The sequence below is a fragment of the Truncatella angustata genome (genome assembly GCF_020726525.1).
Source record: "Truncatella angustata strain MPI-SDFR-AT-0073 chromosome Unknown BKA67scaffold_10, whole genome shotgun sequence".
NCBI lineage: Eukaryota > Fungi > Ascomycota > Sordariomycetes > Amphisphaeriales > Sporocadaceae > Truncatella > Truncatella angustata.
Window position 1 is genome coordinate 1,942,406 of NW_025763390.1, and position 18,269 is coordinate 1,960,674.

Consider the following 18,269-nt stretch of genomic DNA (forward strand, 5'->3'; position numbering starts at 1 on the left):
ATCTATCTGTGTTGGCGTTGCTCTAGAACTCACTCTCTGCCGGAGTCCCCGAGCATCTCGGTCGAAATTTCGAACTCTAGAATGTAGCTTCCGCCCGACGTGTCGCTGTTTAACTCTGATTAGTAAACAAGGAATTGGACAATATGAAAGACACGAAATGTATTTCTCTTGTTACTGGCACGGCATTATTTTAATGGTTTAATTAGATTATGTATGATAACATGTCATGCCTAACAGCCTTATCATTCAGGTGACCATCCAAAGACTTTGCTGCAAGGATCTTCCGTTATTTATTAAAGAACTTTGATTGATCACAGTCTTGTAATCATATGGTTTCGAGTCAGCGCTAACAATCTTTCAGGGTAATGATTTCGTGTACCAATTACAAAGCTTCATCTCATATTGCCGTAGACAGCCAAAGCACAAGATCAACAAAGATATGCTATGATATTGGAAGAAACCACGATGCCCGAAAGAACAGTTTAAAGTATTTCAAGAGGAATCAACGAGATAGAATGACGACTGATGCAGATCTAAGAGATATAGGCTGAGTGAAAGACATGCGACATGCTACTCAGACTCCAGAAATAGCAAGATGTGATTCAGTAATACAGATTCCGACGATATTGACTTTACAAACTCACAATTTGCCAAGCATGCCGCCTTTGAACACTACGGCGAAGTTACCAGTACAACCTTTTTACTATACACGTTGCTATAATGATTTTCTATCAAAGTTTAACTGCGGAAACGTGATCAAACTATGGTTTTGACCAAAACTCGTTGTGCAGAATATACATCTACTCGGGTCGCTTAAGGGAATTTAAAGGCATTAAGGAGCACGATATATATACAATGTTACTCGTTTCGATTGATACACGGGCTTTCATGGCAAGAAGTGTATTTAGAAAGTTATTTGATTAATCATTGAGTATATCACACTCTGGTATCTTATCATTGAACGAATTTGGAGAACATAACCCATCAAAGACGTGCGTCTTCCTTCTCATTACAATCCCATAACCCAAATAGTTTTACCTAAACCATTTAAACCTGAGGGCGTTCAGCCTGGTGGATCTCGGCTCCATTTTTGTCGTGGTGGACAGCAATGTTGGCGTGGTGGGCATCGGTAACACCCATAATGTTTCCTCCTTTCTCTACATGGTTCTGACCACCAAAAAGAACATCAATCTCTTCAAGCAATATTCCTTTGGTTTCGGGGATCAGGAAATAAACGAAGATGATAAGAACGATGTTCATAGCCATGAAGAAGAACAGACACTTGAGACCCGTGTTCTTGAGGAAGATGGGGAAGAATTGGGAAAAGATAGTATTGGCGACGTTCTGCATCTGCGAACACATACCAACAGCCTGGGCACGAACGTTCACGGAGAAAATCTCAGCGGTCCAAATCCAGACAGTGGCACCCCAGGTTGGCTTGTAGCAGAAGGTGAAGACGAAGAACAGGAAGGTCATGGCGATGGCAACCGAATTTGACTTGCTACCACCAGCCTCGTCAGGCGTGAGAAGGCCAACAAGAGGGATAATCAACATGCAGATTGCCATTCCAATGCCACCGGCAATAAGCAGGAAACGACGTCCGTATCTGTCGGCAGTCCAGGCGGCGTTCAGGGTGAAGAGAATACCGCAAGTGGCGTTGAGAGCATTGATAAGGTTGATGGTATCGGTGTTAGGGTAGATGATCTTGTACAACGAGCTCGAGTATCTATCATATAACTATTAGTATTTGACGTAAGGGTTTGTAGAGTTTAGCACGACTTACGAGTTGAGAGTGCCCTGACCGGTAAGTTGCTGACCCGCATTGATAACGAAAGCAAGAAAGAGACGCTTGCGGACGGAGGGGTCTTTGAACAGAGCGCTATAGTTGCTGCTGACAGCTTCTTTCTCATACTCAATGGCCTCCTGGATAGCAAGTAGTTCATCTTCGGCCTCCTGCTCAGTAGCACGAATTCTCAAAAGCACACTTCGGGCAGCATCAACGTTGTTGTGGCGCTTGATGTACCAACGGGGAGAGTCGGGCTGGAGTGGCAAAAGGATGAGAATGATGATTGGAACCAACATTTGGAAAATGACGACCATCTTCCAGTCCCAGTCACCAAGAGTAGCCTTGTGCTTGCCAGTGGCGAATGCAATCCAGTAAGCGATGAAGGAACCAACTGAGTAGTTGAGTTGCCAGAAGGTCATAATAGTACCACGAATCTCGGCAGGGGCCAATTCGTTGATGTAGACGGGACCGGCGGTCAGAGCAATACCTTGACCAATACCGATAAGAACACGGCCACCAATAAAGCAGCCGAGGTTGTGGTAGGGAGCGAATGTTTGCAGGAAGGTTGCGATGATGGTTACGAAGCAACCTACACCCATACCGACACGACGACCGAAGTAATCAGCCTGCAAAGAATTAGAGCTGTAACATCGATCCGCAAGACGTGATTAGACTCACAATGGGACCACCCATAAACCAACCCGCTACAATAGCACCAATGGTGTACGCAGTATTCACGAGGCCGATCAAGTAAGAATCTCTCTTAGCGTCGAGGTTGAACCAATCCAACCAGTGCTGGGAGTTCTGTGCTGCGTTGAAGACTGAAGCATCGTATCCGTAAAGCACCATGCACATGGATGCAACCATACATATGTACCAGTTGTAGACTCTCCCTGGTTGAGGCATAATGGCGGTGGTGGCGGGATCACACTTATCTTTGGAACCAACTGATGAACTTGAGGAAGGATAGTAGACGATGCGATCTCCTGAGTACTGGACGAACAAGCAGACTGCTGCGGTCGTAGTCCTGAGCCGTCGAGGGGGAAGAGAGAGTCTGCAGACAAGAGAATGAGGTGCGCATGCGAAATATAAATGTCCATGCAGGTTGCTTGTCCCATGTGATTGGGTCCCCAGATGGAACCAATAATCGAGGACTATGTCCGGGGTTGACACATTGATTTTTGGCGACCGTATGTGTGGAACCACTCAGGTCAGTCAAGCAGCGAATAGGCTTACGCAGCACATTGCCTAGGGATGAAAAGGACAGCCTTTCGAAGTGTCTGGCCTGTCTCGCTTGCAAGATGGTTCGATGAGCTGGAATTTGGAAATTCTGCCCCAGCTGGGGAACCCTCATGTAATTCGCGGAGGACAAGCATCTCCGCGAAGTTGCGAAGCAATAGATTGCTGCAAAATGGGGACCCCACGACTCCATCCCTCGAACTGGCCGATGCTTCATCCACTATTGTGGGATAGCGTAAAAGTAACTGGAGCCATAATGATTTGTTATCGCTGCAAGGCAAGATGTTTACAGGGTATACTGTTCGTGTCATCAAATAAGAGCCAATCTCGGATGGCCTCCCCATATTCGAGGACAGTGGAACTGGGCCAGGTCCTGTCGCCGGGATCACATCCTCCCCCAAATCGACCGGGTTCTCCAGATTCCACCAATTGCAATTGCCCCGTTTTGAGAGCTAGACTGGAAGCGGCGGAAGGCTTGCAAAGCGGCTTGGCGAGTTTCGGCTCACTTGACCGCTCGCTCTTGTTCTGAGCGTATGAAGTAGACAACAAGCTTTTTCTGTCTTGGAGCTCGAAGCTTCAAGCGACACAAGCAGCGACGAGCCGGGTCAGTAAGCCACGCCAAGTCGTCAAGATTCGTGTGTCGATTGTCCCTGCGTTCTGATCAAACATTCATGAGTCGTGCCGATCCATCCGATCTCCCGCAAAGTTTCAGCAGCATTTTCGAGAGCTCCTTCGCTAGAAAGCCGATGGAAGCAGTCGCATGACAAGTCGTTGCCTCAGTCGTCCCGCAAACATTCAGCTGGAAACCTCCTCCCCATGACCTAGGCCTCAGCCCAGACAATTACCCCAGATCTGTACAGATAACCTGGAAATGGGTCCAGAATGAGATTCTCCCAACTAGTCTCATCGAGCGTATTGTAAAATATCCCGCCTGCTTTTCGCTTCTTGGTTGAGACGAGCTTTGTTACTAGGTTTACAAGCTATCCGACTAGCCGATGACAGACACGTGCAAAATAGACGGTATTACCACTGTTAAAGCTCGTCGCCACAGCATTCCAAGTAATCCTGTCCGTGAAACATGCATGATTAGGGCCCAGCAGCATGGTTCCTACTGTTCCCATATAGCGGGATGCATGCGTAGCGTGACTATGAAGTAGCATGATCCCCCCTACCCCCCTTTTTTTTGTCCTTTTTCCCAGCAATCAGAGTGGTACCCGAGCGCCACATTTATATGAAAACTAATTTATGCGATTCGAAGAACATGGCCCAATCTCATGCATAGTTGACCGGAAAAAAATGAAGCGTCTCTGGTGCGCTTTTTTTTTTTTTTTTTTTTGGCTCAGACACTACTCTGGTATTAACTAGGCTTTTAAAAAGGGCAGTGGGGTGAGTTCTCTCGCTAGGGAGGTATAACTGGCTCGGAACCCGACATCGCAGAGAAACACATACACAATCGACTTTAGGCTGGACTCGTTGCCCTCTCTGACCCTCTATACCATAATAAGAAGTTCCAGAGTTTGGGGAACCCAAGGACTGTCTCCAGCTTTGAGTTCTAATGGTTCAATATCGACCATACGTCAACCCATCTGAACTATTGTGTTGGCGTCTAATTCAGGGCAAAACCCCGGAGAGTGTGACACGTTTGATCGAGCTGTAAAATCATCACAACTACGAAGCCACAATACCTGATTATTGATCGTAGTTAGTTCACCATACTCTGACGCCACCTCGCCATGTGACTAGAAGGTCGTGTGTTAAACAGTCACTATCAGCTATCAAGGTTCAGACAGCAAACCTTTAGGGGAATGGATTATGTGGTCATCACCGAGTTGATCCCTTCACAGTCCATAGATCCCTCATTAGAGGTATGTACCAAATTAACTTTTTAAGAGAGACTGTCGACGGCTCGATACGAAATGCCTCGGGCTCTCAATAGATTCAAGACAATCGTTCCATCGAACTGACGAGAAGAAATCTGTCTGTAGGCGAACATAAAGTTCTACCCTGAGATCACCATGGCTGAGATGGTTGGTGAACCATAGTCTGTCCTCGAAAAGCTTTTGTTAGTACTCATGTACCAACTGCGTCGTTGTTTCACCAATTCACCCGCGCAGTTTCGATCGTGATATGTTTCGAACAGATAATTGCAGAATTTGCTAGCGCCAAAGGAGTCTTGGTGCCATTGCGATGTTACGAAAACGCGCACACCTGCAAGTTTTCTGTTGCAATACGGTACCGCCCTGAGAACGGCATCGCAACCATCTCCAAAAAGGAAGAGAGAAACCCCCCCTGTATTTGACGACTATAACACTGTCGTATCAAGGGATCTAGAAAGTATGTACGGCGCCCATCCCTTTACGGAGTGACATTGTCATTTGTATTCAACTGAAAGACACCACGAATACGGCGGCTATTTTCATGATCATACACAGTAAGACGAATAAAAATTCCGATTTGTGGAATTGCTTTCCTATGTCCTATTCATAAGATTAAAGTCAAAGAAGTAGAGAACTTATATGGGGGGGAGATCGGGGTTTGGTCAACTCATTGTTTCTGGCTCCATTCTAGCCCATTTTGTTCCATGCAACGGTTCTCACGACAGCATTTTTGGGCTTCCATCCTTCAGGGACATTTCTCTAAGCAGAAGTGGTCATGATCATCATCGATGTTGGTTAGCACATGCCGTCCCGAAGCTTGTCCATCATCATAACTATCGACCCCTGGCACGTTCTTACAGACAGTGGGATAGGCCGCAAGAACAATAAGAGCGTTAGGAGCAAGAAACCGATCAACAGAGATGCCGAACCCAAACTCATAAACGAAGGTGTTAATATAACACGAATAGATTTGCATTGATGAATTGTTATGAGTACTCCAAAAAAATATTCCGACGGGTATATTGCTGCCAAGAGGTGTCTCTAGCAAATGTGTACGTTACTTACAGATGTGTTCTCGGTTCTTTCGGTTCAATTGTCTCCAACTATAAACCAATCCATCCACCAACCACGAGGCCATACGTCCTCGCATGTTCAATGACTTGCTTAAGTTGTTCACTTCTCGTGATAAACACCAAAATCAAATTATGAGACTTACGCGCATTATTATTTTGGGAATTGCCATCCTTGACAGCGCTAAAGCGTGCGAGACTGACGATGATTGTAGTCTCAATGGTATTTGCGGCGCGGCGCGCATACAACCCAGAGGATCCAAGGCTGGAGCATACAACGCTACTAGAGAGTGCAATTGTGATCCCGGTTGGTTTGGCGATGACTGTGGAAGACTAGACCTCGTGCCCGCGACAAGAGGAACTGGTTATAACTGGACGACTGTCAAGAACGATGGCGATTTTGGCTCTTACGGCAACTCATCATGGTGTGGTGCGATCATCCAGGATCCGAAGGAGAAGGGGCTGTTCCACATTTTCACGTCCCAGTTTGCGCACGGGTGCGGCTTGTCCGGCTGGCGACCATCGTCCTTCATCGTGAGGGCGGAGTCGAGGACCGGGCCACAAGGACCGTACCACTACGCAGATGCTATCTCGAAGCCTTTTCGTCACAACACCTATGCCTTCTACAGCCCCGCGGATGAGAAGTACCTCCTCTACTCTATCGGAGTCGATGCACCGGAGGCAACGAAGTGCCAGTCGCTCTCATACAAGCAGTGGCCAAACAACATCTCCGTGTCCAGCGCAGATGATCCTCGTGGGCCATGGACGCCGTTTGAGATGATTCTCAGCTCACTTGACCCTCAATCCACGAACCCGGCGCCTTGGCCACTGTGGACTCCAGAAGACCCCACGAATGAGATCGCCTTGGGAATCGAGGATGATGCAATTTTTCTCGCCAGCCAGTGGAACGGCAGCTACGAGCTTCTCCATACCCAACATTGGAACACGAGTGAGTATAGCCCGACGTGGACCGAAGATCCATTTCTCTGGCGTGACAAACGTGGCAACTGGCATTTTCTCGCCCATTATATGATCGACCTCGTCGAACATAGTGGGCAGCAATGGCCTCGGGTTGGAGCCCACATGTTTGCCAGGGACCTCACGGGTCCTTGGACATTCAAGCAACAAGAGGCTTTCAACTCGTCGGTCAATTTCACGGATGGGTCAACACAAGTCTTCAAGCGCCGCGAGAGACCTAAGTTGTTCTTTAGTGATGATGGGGAAATGATACCCTTGTATCTGGTCACGGGAGTACAAGAGATGAATAAGTCGGGTCCGAGTTACACGCTGGTGCAGCCGGTCGGAACGAAGTGGCAAGAGTTTGAGAAAGAATTGGGCTTCTGAAATAGCTAGCCCACCTCGAAGGAACCTGTTTAGTTTATTGTCGGCGTGGCGACTTAGTCAGAGAGTAACGACACTCAGCCTACCAAGAGGTGAAGCCATGCTGCTCCCGTGTCATTAAGTTCTGCTTGGAATAATCAATTCACTCGGAATCTTTTCATCATGAGGTTGTGATAGTCACACTTCAACTTGTACCACTTTGACGGAGGTACAAAATGTAACTGAAATCGATGAGAGAACGAGTTCTGGGGCGAGCGGTTCGTCTTGTTGGCTTTATTTCAGTTTATAGACAAGACGTCTTCCTGAGGGTCACCATGGCTTCACACACACGATACATGTTTTCTTTCTTTCTTTTGTAATGACAACCTCGTCGAATAGTGACTTTGAAGTGTGCAAATCTGTCTATTGGCAGTGATGTGATGATCTCTATTTAGAGGACAAATGTTTGTATATTACATGATTGTGTTAGGAGAGGGAGTCATTGAAAGCTAATCAGGAGTTCCTATAGGTTTGGTGAGAATGGCTCAGTAGTGTGACATGTGTAACAAGCATCACAAATGTATTAGCCGGCAAGCACGAATGGAACGGCAGCTCATGGCAGCCGCCTGGTAGCTAACGATAATGCAGGAGAGTAGCTGATGGTACGTGACGAGAGTGATTAGGATTTATAATTAAGAGTGTGCATCAATTACTGGCTAGTTGAACTGCCCTGGGTATCTTCATAGACGTTACACAGCTGAATTCAGAGGCAACCCACTCCCACTGGGTCTACTTCCGGATATAATCCTGCTTCTGAATCCATTGCCTAACCACATTGGCAATCTCCAAGTTATTCAGCTCCAGATGTCCAAAGTGACCGTTACCGGTGATACCAATGTCGCCGAGCTTGATCCAGTCGGTCTTGACACCAGCCTGGTTCAAGTAGTTGATAACGCAGTGATCGTACGTGGCGTGAACACTGGCCTGACCAGTAGTGCATAGGTAAGGCACCTTGGCGATGTTGGGAAGCTGACGAGCGGGCTCAGTCTGCATGTAGCATCTCCGGAGAGCCAGAGTGTCGTTGCCAACCCATTCCTTGCTGATCTCGGTGTAGTTCGAGGCCGGGGGGTCGTAGGTCAAGGGAGTATTCGCCAGACCCCAAGGACGGATGGAAGAGCCTGAGTTGAGAGTGGTGCCATAGTTCCAGAAGGGCTGGGTCGAGTGCTCCAGGTTGATGTTACCGGCGACAAGGTCAGGGCAGTCGTTGGACAGGAGAACAGGGTATTGAGCACCAGATGAGTGGGAGATCAAGTAAGAGGGGCCGATCAATGAGAGCAGGTCACAGCCAGAAGCACGCATGGAGAGCTCGCCCATGGTCCAGTTGCTGGTGAAGGGGATGACACCCTTTCTGAATTGGTCGAAGTAAGGGTCGCCCTTTTGGCCAGTGCCAGGCCATTGCGTGTGGAGTACAGCCTGAGGGTAGGTCGGTTTCAACTCCGGAGCAGTGAAGCCTGCCTGGACCGACTCGACACCGGTGGCGTTCCAGAGGGTATACTCTGAAGTGTCCTCTTGAGAAGAGCGACCAACTCCAGTGTGATCCAGAAGGTAGACCTGATATCCTTTCTCGAGAAAATAAGAGGCGAAGCCCTTTCTCCCATCGGGAGTGTTCAGCCACGTGACGCCTGAGACAGCACCACCATGAAAGAAGACGAGAGGGTGACGATGTTGTACACCACAGCTAGGGGTGAGCTTCTCAACATAGAGTCTAAATTTGGTATATTAGTACTGGGTCTGAAAGAAGCTTGATTACGTAAATATTGTTTAACATGCAGGTAGGTGCATAAACCCAAAATTGTCTAAACTGTTTGTATAGATTACGACGGAAAAGCGGCAGACTCACTGATCGGCTGTGATGTTAGCAGTACCGGTGTTAATGATACGACCGCCAACATAGTACACATCGCGTGTGTACTGGACTTCATTAGAACGGCACCAAGGTGAGATGGCAGCAACACCGGTGCAATCCACAGCATTGCGCTCCTCTGGCACGGCAGCTGCTGAAACAACAGCGCCGGCCACGGCAAGCAAAGAGAGAACGAATGAACGGACCATGATGACCACTGCGCCAAGGATGCAACCGAAGATTAAAAGAGTGACAGGTTGAGTGGTAAGACCAGGTTGGAAGAAAGTCAAAAAGGCGACCACATGGTCGCCACCTACGTACTAATAACAACGGTCGGCTGCAGCCGGGCTCCTAGCCGATGCCACAGTGACTTCGGCGTGTGGAACTGGCGAGGGTTGCCGGATATTACTTGCAATAGTGAACCGGGTGCCCCGTCCAAGGCACTATCGACCGTTGGAATAACTTCGCTTAGAGCGCTCTTCAAGATTTCATTTGCAGGGAACGGCAGTTACCTATCGACACTGCACGTGACCATGAGGCATGAAACTGAACCCTGAAACCAACCAAGAAATGGGCATGATCATATTCATTTCAAAACGGCCATGCTGCTTAGAATGCAGCTTCACTCAACCCAGAGTTGTTTGGCGTCCGGGGTAGCCCGCGAAATCTAAATAGACTAGCGGGCCTATGGACCTGAGGTGCAAATTGTTGATATCCACATATCAGCAATGGGTTCCGTCCGCCGGAATCCTTGTGTGTTGAAAAAAGGGCAACGCTTCGTGGCTCATGGATACACATCGTCCCATTAAAGGAAGTCCAGATCCTTGAGTCAGTACCTAGACCCATAGTTTTGTGGAAGGCATAACAGGGCGGCCAACAAAGAGGATAATGTAAAGTATTCAAATGCGTGAGAGGATCTGGTGGATTTTAAAGAGTAATAAATCACTCAACTAAGATAAAGCTCCGGTGGAATTACAATGTAAGACTCGGCCGAAACCTCAATGTTCGGTGTCTAATATCAGGCATCGTGCAATTTCAGTTTGCAGGACATGGGATTCCGCTGCCCCTTCGTGTTCGAGTATTTCAACATGCAGTTGCCCAGCTTTGTACCCTGTCCAGTTGAACTTGAACAGGGTTCATCGGAGAAGTGGGAGACAATATAGCATCGACAAATGACGCGACTTGGGCAAACGCTCCTACTGTACTCAGTTCAGTCAAAGCGACAGTAGATCTCGTCACGGTCACCTTTCCGATCATCTTGGTTGATCGATCTACACACGAGATCGGAATCCGTTTTTGAACTCCGAGGCGCGCTTTTGTCGGAATCTTGGGGTTTTCAGCTGCGCTACTGCTCGGGTTTTGTGTGAAGCAGGAATTGATCGTCCCGGTGGGCAATGATCCGAGGCGACAGCCGTTCTTGTGCTGTGCTGGCTTCATCGCTTATGCCCTTTGGAGGATTTTCCCTTCAATAAAATTCGAGATGGCAACTCCACATGCTCAAGTCGTCCCAGGGTGGTGGAGTTGACCAGTCTGTTTTTGCACAGGTTTGCGAGCGCTAGACAAACCCAATTTTACGAATTAAGCATACCTGTCACCGACGTTTCAATCATGAATTGGAAATCAGTGACCTGAAATGTTAACGCTATTTTGGGTGGCAGGGAACTGGATAACTTCAGATCAGGCAATTCAATCAGTGCGGATAAGTAACTCCCAATCATCAGTGATCCGAGGCAAATGAGGCTCCGGCAATTTAGGTCTTTGTGTACGGATCTGAGGCAATAGTATAGCTGCCGGGATAATCCCTACTCATGCGTAAGCTGTTCAACAGGGGCACCACAACAAACTTCCGACACGTTCCATAGTCCCAGCTGTCTTCCACAACTCACATGCATGGCATGATGCAGAACGCAATCTGCAGCAACCTGGTTCCTCCTATTCATGGTTCCCAAGGTATTGGCACCGGTATTATACTTCTTGATAACATCTCCCCCACGCTGATTGATACGAACCGACTCGACGTTTGGTTGACGATATGTTGTTGTCATTAATACCTAGCAATATCAATCAGACAATTCCATGAATCGGTAGCTGCGATTTTCGCAATGAATACATATGTAATTCATACGCCTCAACTAGGAGTAGGGGTCCATTGTCCCGTGTGTATCATCATGCAACTATCCTTTTGACAAGGATATTTATGGAGATTTTATCCTTAGTACCCTGATGGTAGAGGCAAATTACTCATGGAGAAATCAACGGTTGTCTCGAGTATGTAGACATTCCGCTCGTAGCCCCCGGAACTGCCAGGGAGCCAAGTTCCATCCGCAATGTGGTTGCAACCAAGCAAGTGTGGTCCTGACAACCCCGGGATCTACTCCCGTGGATGGGGTTCATATCAATAGGATTTCACTGCGTCGTTCGACGGTTCGACAGAACCCGTCGTACTGACCCAAGTCAAACAAGTCTTGGCTTGCATTCTTGAAGCACAATATTTCTCTCCCGAGAACCGGTCTTCAAGTCTGGACCACTCTCCAAGGATTCAATCCTGGCTGTCGACCAAGACAGCATACCTGAGGGCCAAGGCGCCCACACCCTATAACTCCAGTCAGTCCCGATCTAACGAAGATCTCTTCTGGCGATCGCCACACTTACGACCATCGCCAGTCATGCCGAACTTGACCTGGACTCCGAGTTCCAACTCGACTTCGGCCTTTGTAGGCCAGCCGCCCAATACTCAAAGGGATTATTACATCGTCAGAGGATTCTTGCGTGGAGTTGGGCTGGGCAAGACCGATGCAGCACTAGGTTACACGCGTGCATCAAAACCGCCATACGATGGTTACACATATACCTGGAAAACACCAGGGATCATTACTGGTCTTAGTATTGTCATCGCAGCCATTGTAGCCGTGACCAGTACCAGGCTGTTCTTGAGAGCCTCGATGTCCCAGATGCGCTTCGGTGCTGATGACTGGGCAACGATTGCTGCTGCTGTAAGTTTCCTTGTCTTGCTGCTGATTTGATTTCTCCATGAGCCGCATAGTATGGAAATTTTTAAATGCAATGCCACCAATAGCTAGAGAAACATACTAACCATCGAATAGGCCATGGGAATTACGTACACAGTCTGCCAAATAATCATGGCAACGAGAGGTGGTGGAAGACACATATGGGACTTGACCTACGAAGACTACAACGTGTTCAACTACTACGGCGTCATCGACAAACCGATTTTCTACGTGACCGTGGGGCTCGTCAAAATTTCCCTAACTTTGTTTATTCGGCGCTTGGCTGATCGATCACACAAGGCTTGGAGGTGGTTCTGCGATTTCTTCCTCGTCACGCTCGTCCTCTACATCGCCGCCGCCATATTCTGGGAACTCTTCACCTGCAATCCAGCCTCTGCGCAGTGGGACAAACTCTACGCCGGCAGTCTCGACACCGCCGCTGTATGTCTACCAACGCTTACCCAGGGCAAAGTGCTCAACATCACGCACGTTGTGCAGGGTGTAATCCTCTTATGCTCGCCTATGGTGATCCTATGGACTGTTCGCATGGACCGACACAAAAAGACACGGCTCTTCGTTATGTGGGGTGTAGGACTTATCGCAGTGCTATGCGGGCTGATGCGGCATCTGAGGGCCGATTTCACCGCCGACGTTATGTGGGATTATACCGAGCTGCTGATCTGGACTGCCCTAGATGTGTGCATAGGTGTCATTGTCATCTCGCTGCCGGTCATGGATGCCTATATAGCGGGGGCCTGGCGTAGCGCCGTCACGAGGCTGGGCGGACGCACCTATGGCGGTTCTAAGTACGGCAGCAGCTCGAACCAAAAGACGCCTGCGGCCAGCAGATATGCACACGGGACGGCGACTAGCTCGACAGCGCCCAAAAAGTTCTCGGACTCGGAATCGATCGAGCAGATAATCCAAAAGGGCCACAACAGTGGTGGCAACGACACGGAGTTAAACACAATCGTGAGGACAGACGAGTACAACGTGCAATACTCGTCTGCTAGGGACAGTCTGGATAACGAGGAACAAGCACTGAAAAAGGTGTACAACAAGCAGCTGTCGAGAACTTTCAGCACGACCTGAGAGAGACGACTCGGATACTTGATGTTAAGTGACGATTGACGTGGCGTCTTTTTGACATTCTTTTGTATATATTTTACTTCATGCCGTACTTAGCAATGATACCCTGATAGAGCATATTCTGTTTATATCATTCAAAATTCTGTCTTCATACGTGCCATTAAACTGGTGAATATCGCATTCGGAGGTCAGAAGGATTTGGAGAGTAACAACGACTCTGCGAAGTCTCTAGATACCTCATCATTTGGACCGATCTTTCTACGCCAAGACGAGCCGGACCTGGCATGTCGGTGACATGCTTCTCGAAGGTTTTAAGATCTCTGGCCATACACGTAGAGAAATTCGTTGGCCGCGCCTCTAATCTCCACAATGCGGGAGGCTTCTAAAATTGAATCCTACGCTAGGATCCCTTGCACTAGTGGTTGCACTATGAAACTAGTATGCAGACCGGCTCTCGCTTGCTTGTTGTTGGTGGCGCTCAAGCAACTGCCGTCTTTAGCGATATCTTTAAGAGAAGCGAGGCGTTTGCAATTTATCAATGCCACTTGACCACTTGCCTAAGTGGTACTCCAAACGGACTTGCCGCCTACTTGACGAGGGCGCTAATTTCGGTTTGCGGTGAGACTGAACATCCTTCGTCCGTGTTCATAACATGACAAAAACAATCCCTGAGTACGTAAGCATTATGGTGAGTTTTGTGTGATACTGGTATCAACGCGAGACATCGGCTCGGATCAGGCGAATGGGGAACGCTTTTTGGAAGAACTTCGGCCCTGTTGTACCATCGGGGCACGTCTATGTTGTGACTCTATCTAGGTTGAAAATGCAACAGTCGGCAATCCTATGTCTCCCGTTCGAGACGTCTCAAACACCATGGCCTTGACCTATTCCATCACACCGATATTCGCAGTGATTCGTCCCAGCAGGTCTCCCGCCAACATATGAAGAGTGGTCAACCCCACATATTTGGTCTGTCATAGATGACCTGGGCGTTCTTCTCCCTACACAATGCTCACCAGCCGTTGAAATAGTATTGCGGATATCGAGGATCGGACTTGTGGCCATCTAAAAGTGAAGGATGTCAGCTTTCGGACTAATGTGACAATTTCGTGGTGCACTGGTGCAATTTGATCGTCAAGTTGAATGGCAGTCGACCTGACACGGCAAAAATACGCGCGGTGGGATAAAGTCCAGCTAAGGGGAGCCAGCCGTGGTGTGGAAACATTTGTACTTACATGGGTCGGCGTTAAAGGCAGCACGTTGGGCCTCCCAATCATTGCCATTCTCTGAGTTGGGTACCTTGTTGGCGCGGTGGTCTCCATGGCCATTTGCCTGTCCGTTAAGTCGAGACGATGGCTCTCTCTTGGGTCGGTCTGAGACTAATTCGAGCTTTGTTAGCTGTAAACTCTTCTGAGGACTGTTTTTTTGATCCTCGATCGCTGCAGTGTGGCACTTCTCTCTGATCTCTCGATCATGTGCGACTGGGTCGCTGCTTAACTTCTGCCAGGCTGCCTTACGAGCGCCGATTGTTGAGAGCTCTCCGTTCTCCAACTCATCGTGCATGCTAGCGATATCGTCCTTGACTTTGTCGACATCGTCTTGTACGGCTGGCTGGTCACGCTCACCACGAGGTCGAAGGTGTAGACCAGTTCGATTTGACACGAATTCATCATTAAAAACCGTATCCCATGCATTGATAGGCTCCTTGATACCGATTCCTTCGGATCCGAGGCCGGAACCAGGGTTCCATCCCATGTTCAACAGGAGTTTGGAACCGATGCCATAGTTCTTCATAAGCACGTCTCGGGATGTCGTGGCCTCGTTTATCCATCGCTTGGGCAGGTGTGTCTGCATAACCTCTCCTGTGGTGAAGGGCGTTGTAGATTTCACGAACTGTTGCTCGAAAGTTCTGGCAGATAGTCTATTCAAGTGAATACCGCCATATCGGGCAGTCTTCGTGTCCCATGTCTCATCTGTACCGGGGCTCAGACGGTTAACGCCTATAGTAACGCTGCTAATGTGCTGCACAGTAATCGGGTTAACCTGACTGGTGGAGTTGGGATGTGATGCGACAACGGTAAGAACTCCACGAGCGTGAGGAGGCACATAAGTTCCATTGCCACTAGAGGCAACAAGAAAACAATCGGTTGCAGTTTCATGCAGACCACCAACTGTGGTTTCCCGAACTGGAAGAACCTTAGGAGAAGCCGGACTATGAATATTAGTAACATATTCGTAAATGAAATAGTATACATACACAGTTCCTTCGCCTCTCATAAGGCTCTCTGCGGCCCCGTTGCCCAGTGTAGCACCGTCGAATGTTTCGTTGATGTGGCTCATGATGGTAGAACCTTCAGCCTGACCTGATGATGCAATGGCGGCTTCCTTGTCCTCGGAAACCGCGATGTGTTCACCTGCTGGGAGTTTCGTCATCGTACCGAGAAGCTTCTTAAGAACAGTTTTGTCCAGGGTGGTCAACATGGCCTGAGTCTCGTAGTACTCAATGAGCTACTCGAGTGTAAGAATCAGGTCATTATTTTCATTATTCCTTTGACGAAGCTTACAGAGCGCAGTACACGACGTGCAAGCTCATCATCCTGAGATATGTCATGGGTGGCACCGATAACTTCCTTGAACGCAACCTGATCCGAAACCTCGAGATCACTCGTCTCGAGCAAGGCTCGCAGAATGCTGCCAGATAGTGCAGACATGGTTGGCAGCGGGATCTTTTGGTCGAGTTCACGTCAGTATCAAATCTGAAAAGAATGTGTTTGATTGAAAGGTGCAGGTGAGGTTCGCAGATTCAGCGATTTGAAGTAGATTGCATGCTTATATTGGCAGTGGGAAGGTCGGCAATGTGTAAATATTAGCGGGATAATCGCCGAATAACAAGTCCAAGATCAGGACGAAGAATGGAATGACGGCCAGATAATCAGACTGGAAACATCTAAAATAAGGAATGTGTGAAGATGGACATCGTCGAATAGATAGAAATAAGAAAAATGTCAAGGTTGAGCCAAAGGGGATGATCACCAAAAAGCCTGAAGTGATTGGAATAGCGGCGAACATGAATCCTAGACGGTAGGTATGTCCAGGTGAATATTGGAAAGAATATCTGCAGCTGGAATCACAGAGGAGCCCTGAATGGAAACCGACCAAACGGAATTCCTCCTAGAATTCTCCTTGGGACCAATGGTTCAAGGATATTCATGACCAAAACGAATAAAATCCGATTAAACCGAACCTTCTGTAAGATTTCTCTGCGAGATAAAGAGTAGGGCCATATACGAAGAAATGAAAAGCTTACTCACTGTGATCTCTGAGATGGTACTGCCAGACAAGGTTCTTCAAGGTGGGTGGGTTGGGAGGAGTAAGAGAAGGAAGAGGAGGACGAGGAGAAGCACTCAGCTTTGTGGGTGTCAAAACAAAATCTTTCATCTCACCAGCTGCGCGGCTGAGGCAATCCAATACGTGGGGGATGGTGCATATGAAGCCATCTCAACCATGTGGCTGTGCGTTGGGAGCCCAGCAATAGTGATTTTATCACTGTTCAAAAGTTATCAACCATAGCAGGAGTTATAAAGCATGTCGCCGATGATGGCCCAAGAAAGGATAAAAGCCTCACAGTTTTTTTCAAGCTCTATGAGACGTAGGTCAGTGAGATATGGACTCCTTGTCATAATTTTTTTTTAAAAGGGACAATACACCTATGTTTATAACATGTATTACAGGACACTTTTAGACCTCTCAAACTCCTAAATCTCAATTCAACTCACGGATGCCTTATACCGATAAATAAATTGTAGTTATTTGATGAGTAATAGACACGTATATGTACCAACCCCCTTGACTCACCACCCCTTGTACGTAAGAAAATACCAGAAATGTTTATAACCAAACTCCTTGTATGCAGCCTAATTTGAATGCTCCAAGGGTTGAGCTACTTGATCTACTTAGGTTGGCGATTTGCGCACAATGTTCTGGTAATATGCAAAATAAGGCGTCAGCCTTAATACCATAGTCGTGTAGGTGGCCTGGCAAGTGCCAGAAGCTACATTACACTAGTAAAACAAGAGAGCGATGATTGCAGCTCCTACGTCCAAATGCATAGCCTGCTGCGTTATAACAGGCCAATAAGACAAATAAATAACCTGCCTATCAGATACCAGAATCAACCAGGCCGGCGGTGACTATTGTAGTTGATAATAGTATCGGCAGAACAGCCTTGGTCTGCCTTATCTTGAATATGTTTTAGATGAACCATCTGCGTGAAGGTATAGATGTTTCGATGTTAGATTGAGTACCAGATTGGTGGTGTTAGAAATGATGCAAACTTATCTGCAAGAGTTATTCGAGAATATCTCAAAAACACTCCTTATAAGCAGAGAAATTCCCAAGCAATCTCAGCAAGCCACGATGTTTAAGGTACAGATGACATGCCAAAATCGCCCCACTTAGCTCATAAGGGGTTTCCATGACCACAAAGATATTCGCAAGCTTGACATCTCAACGCGCCATTTGCAGGTTATCATGAAGATGTCTCGGCGACTTAGGTATTTGATAGCCTATCTTGTACACGTGTCATTGAGGTAAATCAGCGACATAGTTGTGATTATCGAAAGTACGGATACAACGCTCCATGATCATATGTTATTCGTCTTGGCCAATATGTATAAAGTCATACTTACTTCTAGTGATCTTTGTTAGATTACCTCGGCCGCGAGGCCCGGGACTATACGAAGACTTGCTGAAACGCAAAGCGTCAAATCCATCTTCTCTTACTCGTCATGTTGTGCTAATAAACTTGATAATCGTCTCCACTGGCTTTCGATATTGCTCAAGAAAGAAAAAAGTCTATGCCTTTTCGTACATAGTCCCCAATTCGCCAGTCAAGAATGTCTGGGTTGTAACTTATAATTTGAAAGGCACAAACTGAATCATTGAGTCAGAGGCAGGAAATTGACAGGCAGGAAATTG

The 18,269-nt window shown here is 47.7% G+C and overlaps 5 protein-coding genes across 5 annotated transcripts; 2 read left to right on the forward strand and 3 right to left on the reverse strand.

The window, feature by feature from the left end:
- Positions 1–1,047: 1,047 nt before the first annotated feature.
- Positions 1,048–2,692, reverse strand: BKA67DRAFT_525979 (general substrate transporter; the record flags this gene model as incomplete). The annotated part of the gene is made up of 3 exons (XM_046098711.1): positions 1,048–1,726; positions 1,784–2,412; positions 2,465–2,692. The coding sequence occupies 3 exons, from the start codon at positions 2,690–2,692 to the stop codon at positions 1,048–1,050; spliced, it is 1,536 nt and encodes a 511-aa protein (XP_045952875.1).
- Positions 2,693–6,022: 3,330 nt separating this feature from the next.
- On the forward strand, positions 6,023–7,693 carry BKA67DRAFT_584043 (uncharacterized protein). The gene has a single exon (XM_046104117.1). It carries the CDS (start codon positions 6,051–6,053, stop codon positions 7,314–7,316), a length of 1,266 nt encoding a protein of 421 aa, XP_045952876.1. The 5' UTR covers positions 6,023–6,050; the 3' UTR covers positions 7,317–7,693.
- Positions 7,694–8,081: 388 nt separating this feature from the next.
- Positions 8,082–9,404, reverse strand: BKA67DRAFT_664204 (Alpha/Beta hydrolase protein; the record flags this gene model as incomplete). Its single annotated transcript, XM_046108328.1, has 2 exons — positions 8,082–9,057; positions 9,193–9,404. 2 exons carry the CDS (start codon positions 9,402–9,404, stop codon positions 8,082–8,084), a joined length of 1,188 nt encoding a protein of 395 aa, XP_045952877.1.
- Positions 9,405–11,441: 2,037 nt separating this feature from the next.
- BKA67DRAFT_696228 (uncharacterized protein) lies at positions 11,442–13,295 on the forward strand (the record flags this gene model as incomplete). The annotated part of the gene is made up of 2 exons (XM_046109340.1): positions 11,442–12,188; positions 12,300–13,295. The coding sequence occupies exons 1-2, from the start codon at positions 11,862–11,864 to the stop codon at positions 13,293–13,295; spliced, it is 1,323 nt and encodes a 440-aa protein (XP_045952878.1). The 5' UTR covers positions 11,442–11,861.
- A 602-nt stretch (positions 13,296–13,897) lies between these two features.
- BKA67DRAFT_669141 (uncharacterized protein) lies at positions 13,898–16,003 on the reverse strand (the record flags this gene model as incomplete). Its single annotated transcript, XM_046108652.1, has 4 exons — positions 13,898–14,357; positions 14,528–15,504; positions 15,550–15,800; positions 15,857–16,003. 4 exons carry the CDS (start codon positions 16,001–16,003, stop codon positions 14,305–14,307), a joined length of 1,428 nt encoding a protein of 475 aa, XP_045952879.1. The 3' UTR covers positions 13,898–14,304.
- Positions 16,004–18,269: the final 2,266 nt, after the last annotated feature.

Excerpts from the sequence above, each read along its gene's own strand:
- BKA67DRAFT_584043 (XM_046104117.1), top strand. The coding sequence starts at position 6,051 with ATGTTCAATGACTTGCTTAAGTTGTTCACTTCTCGTGATAAACACCAA.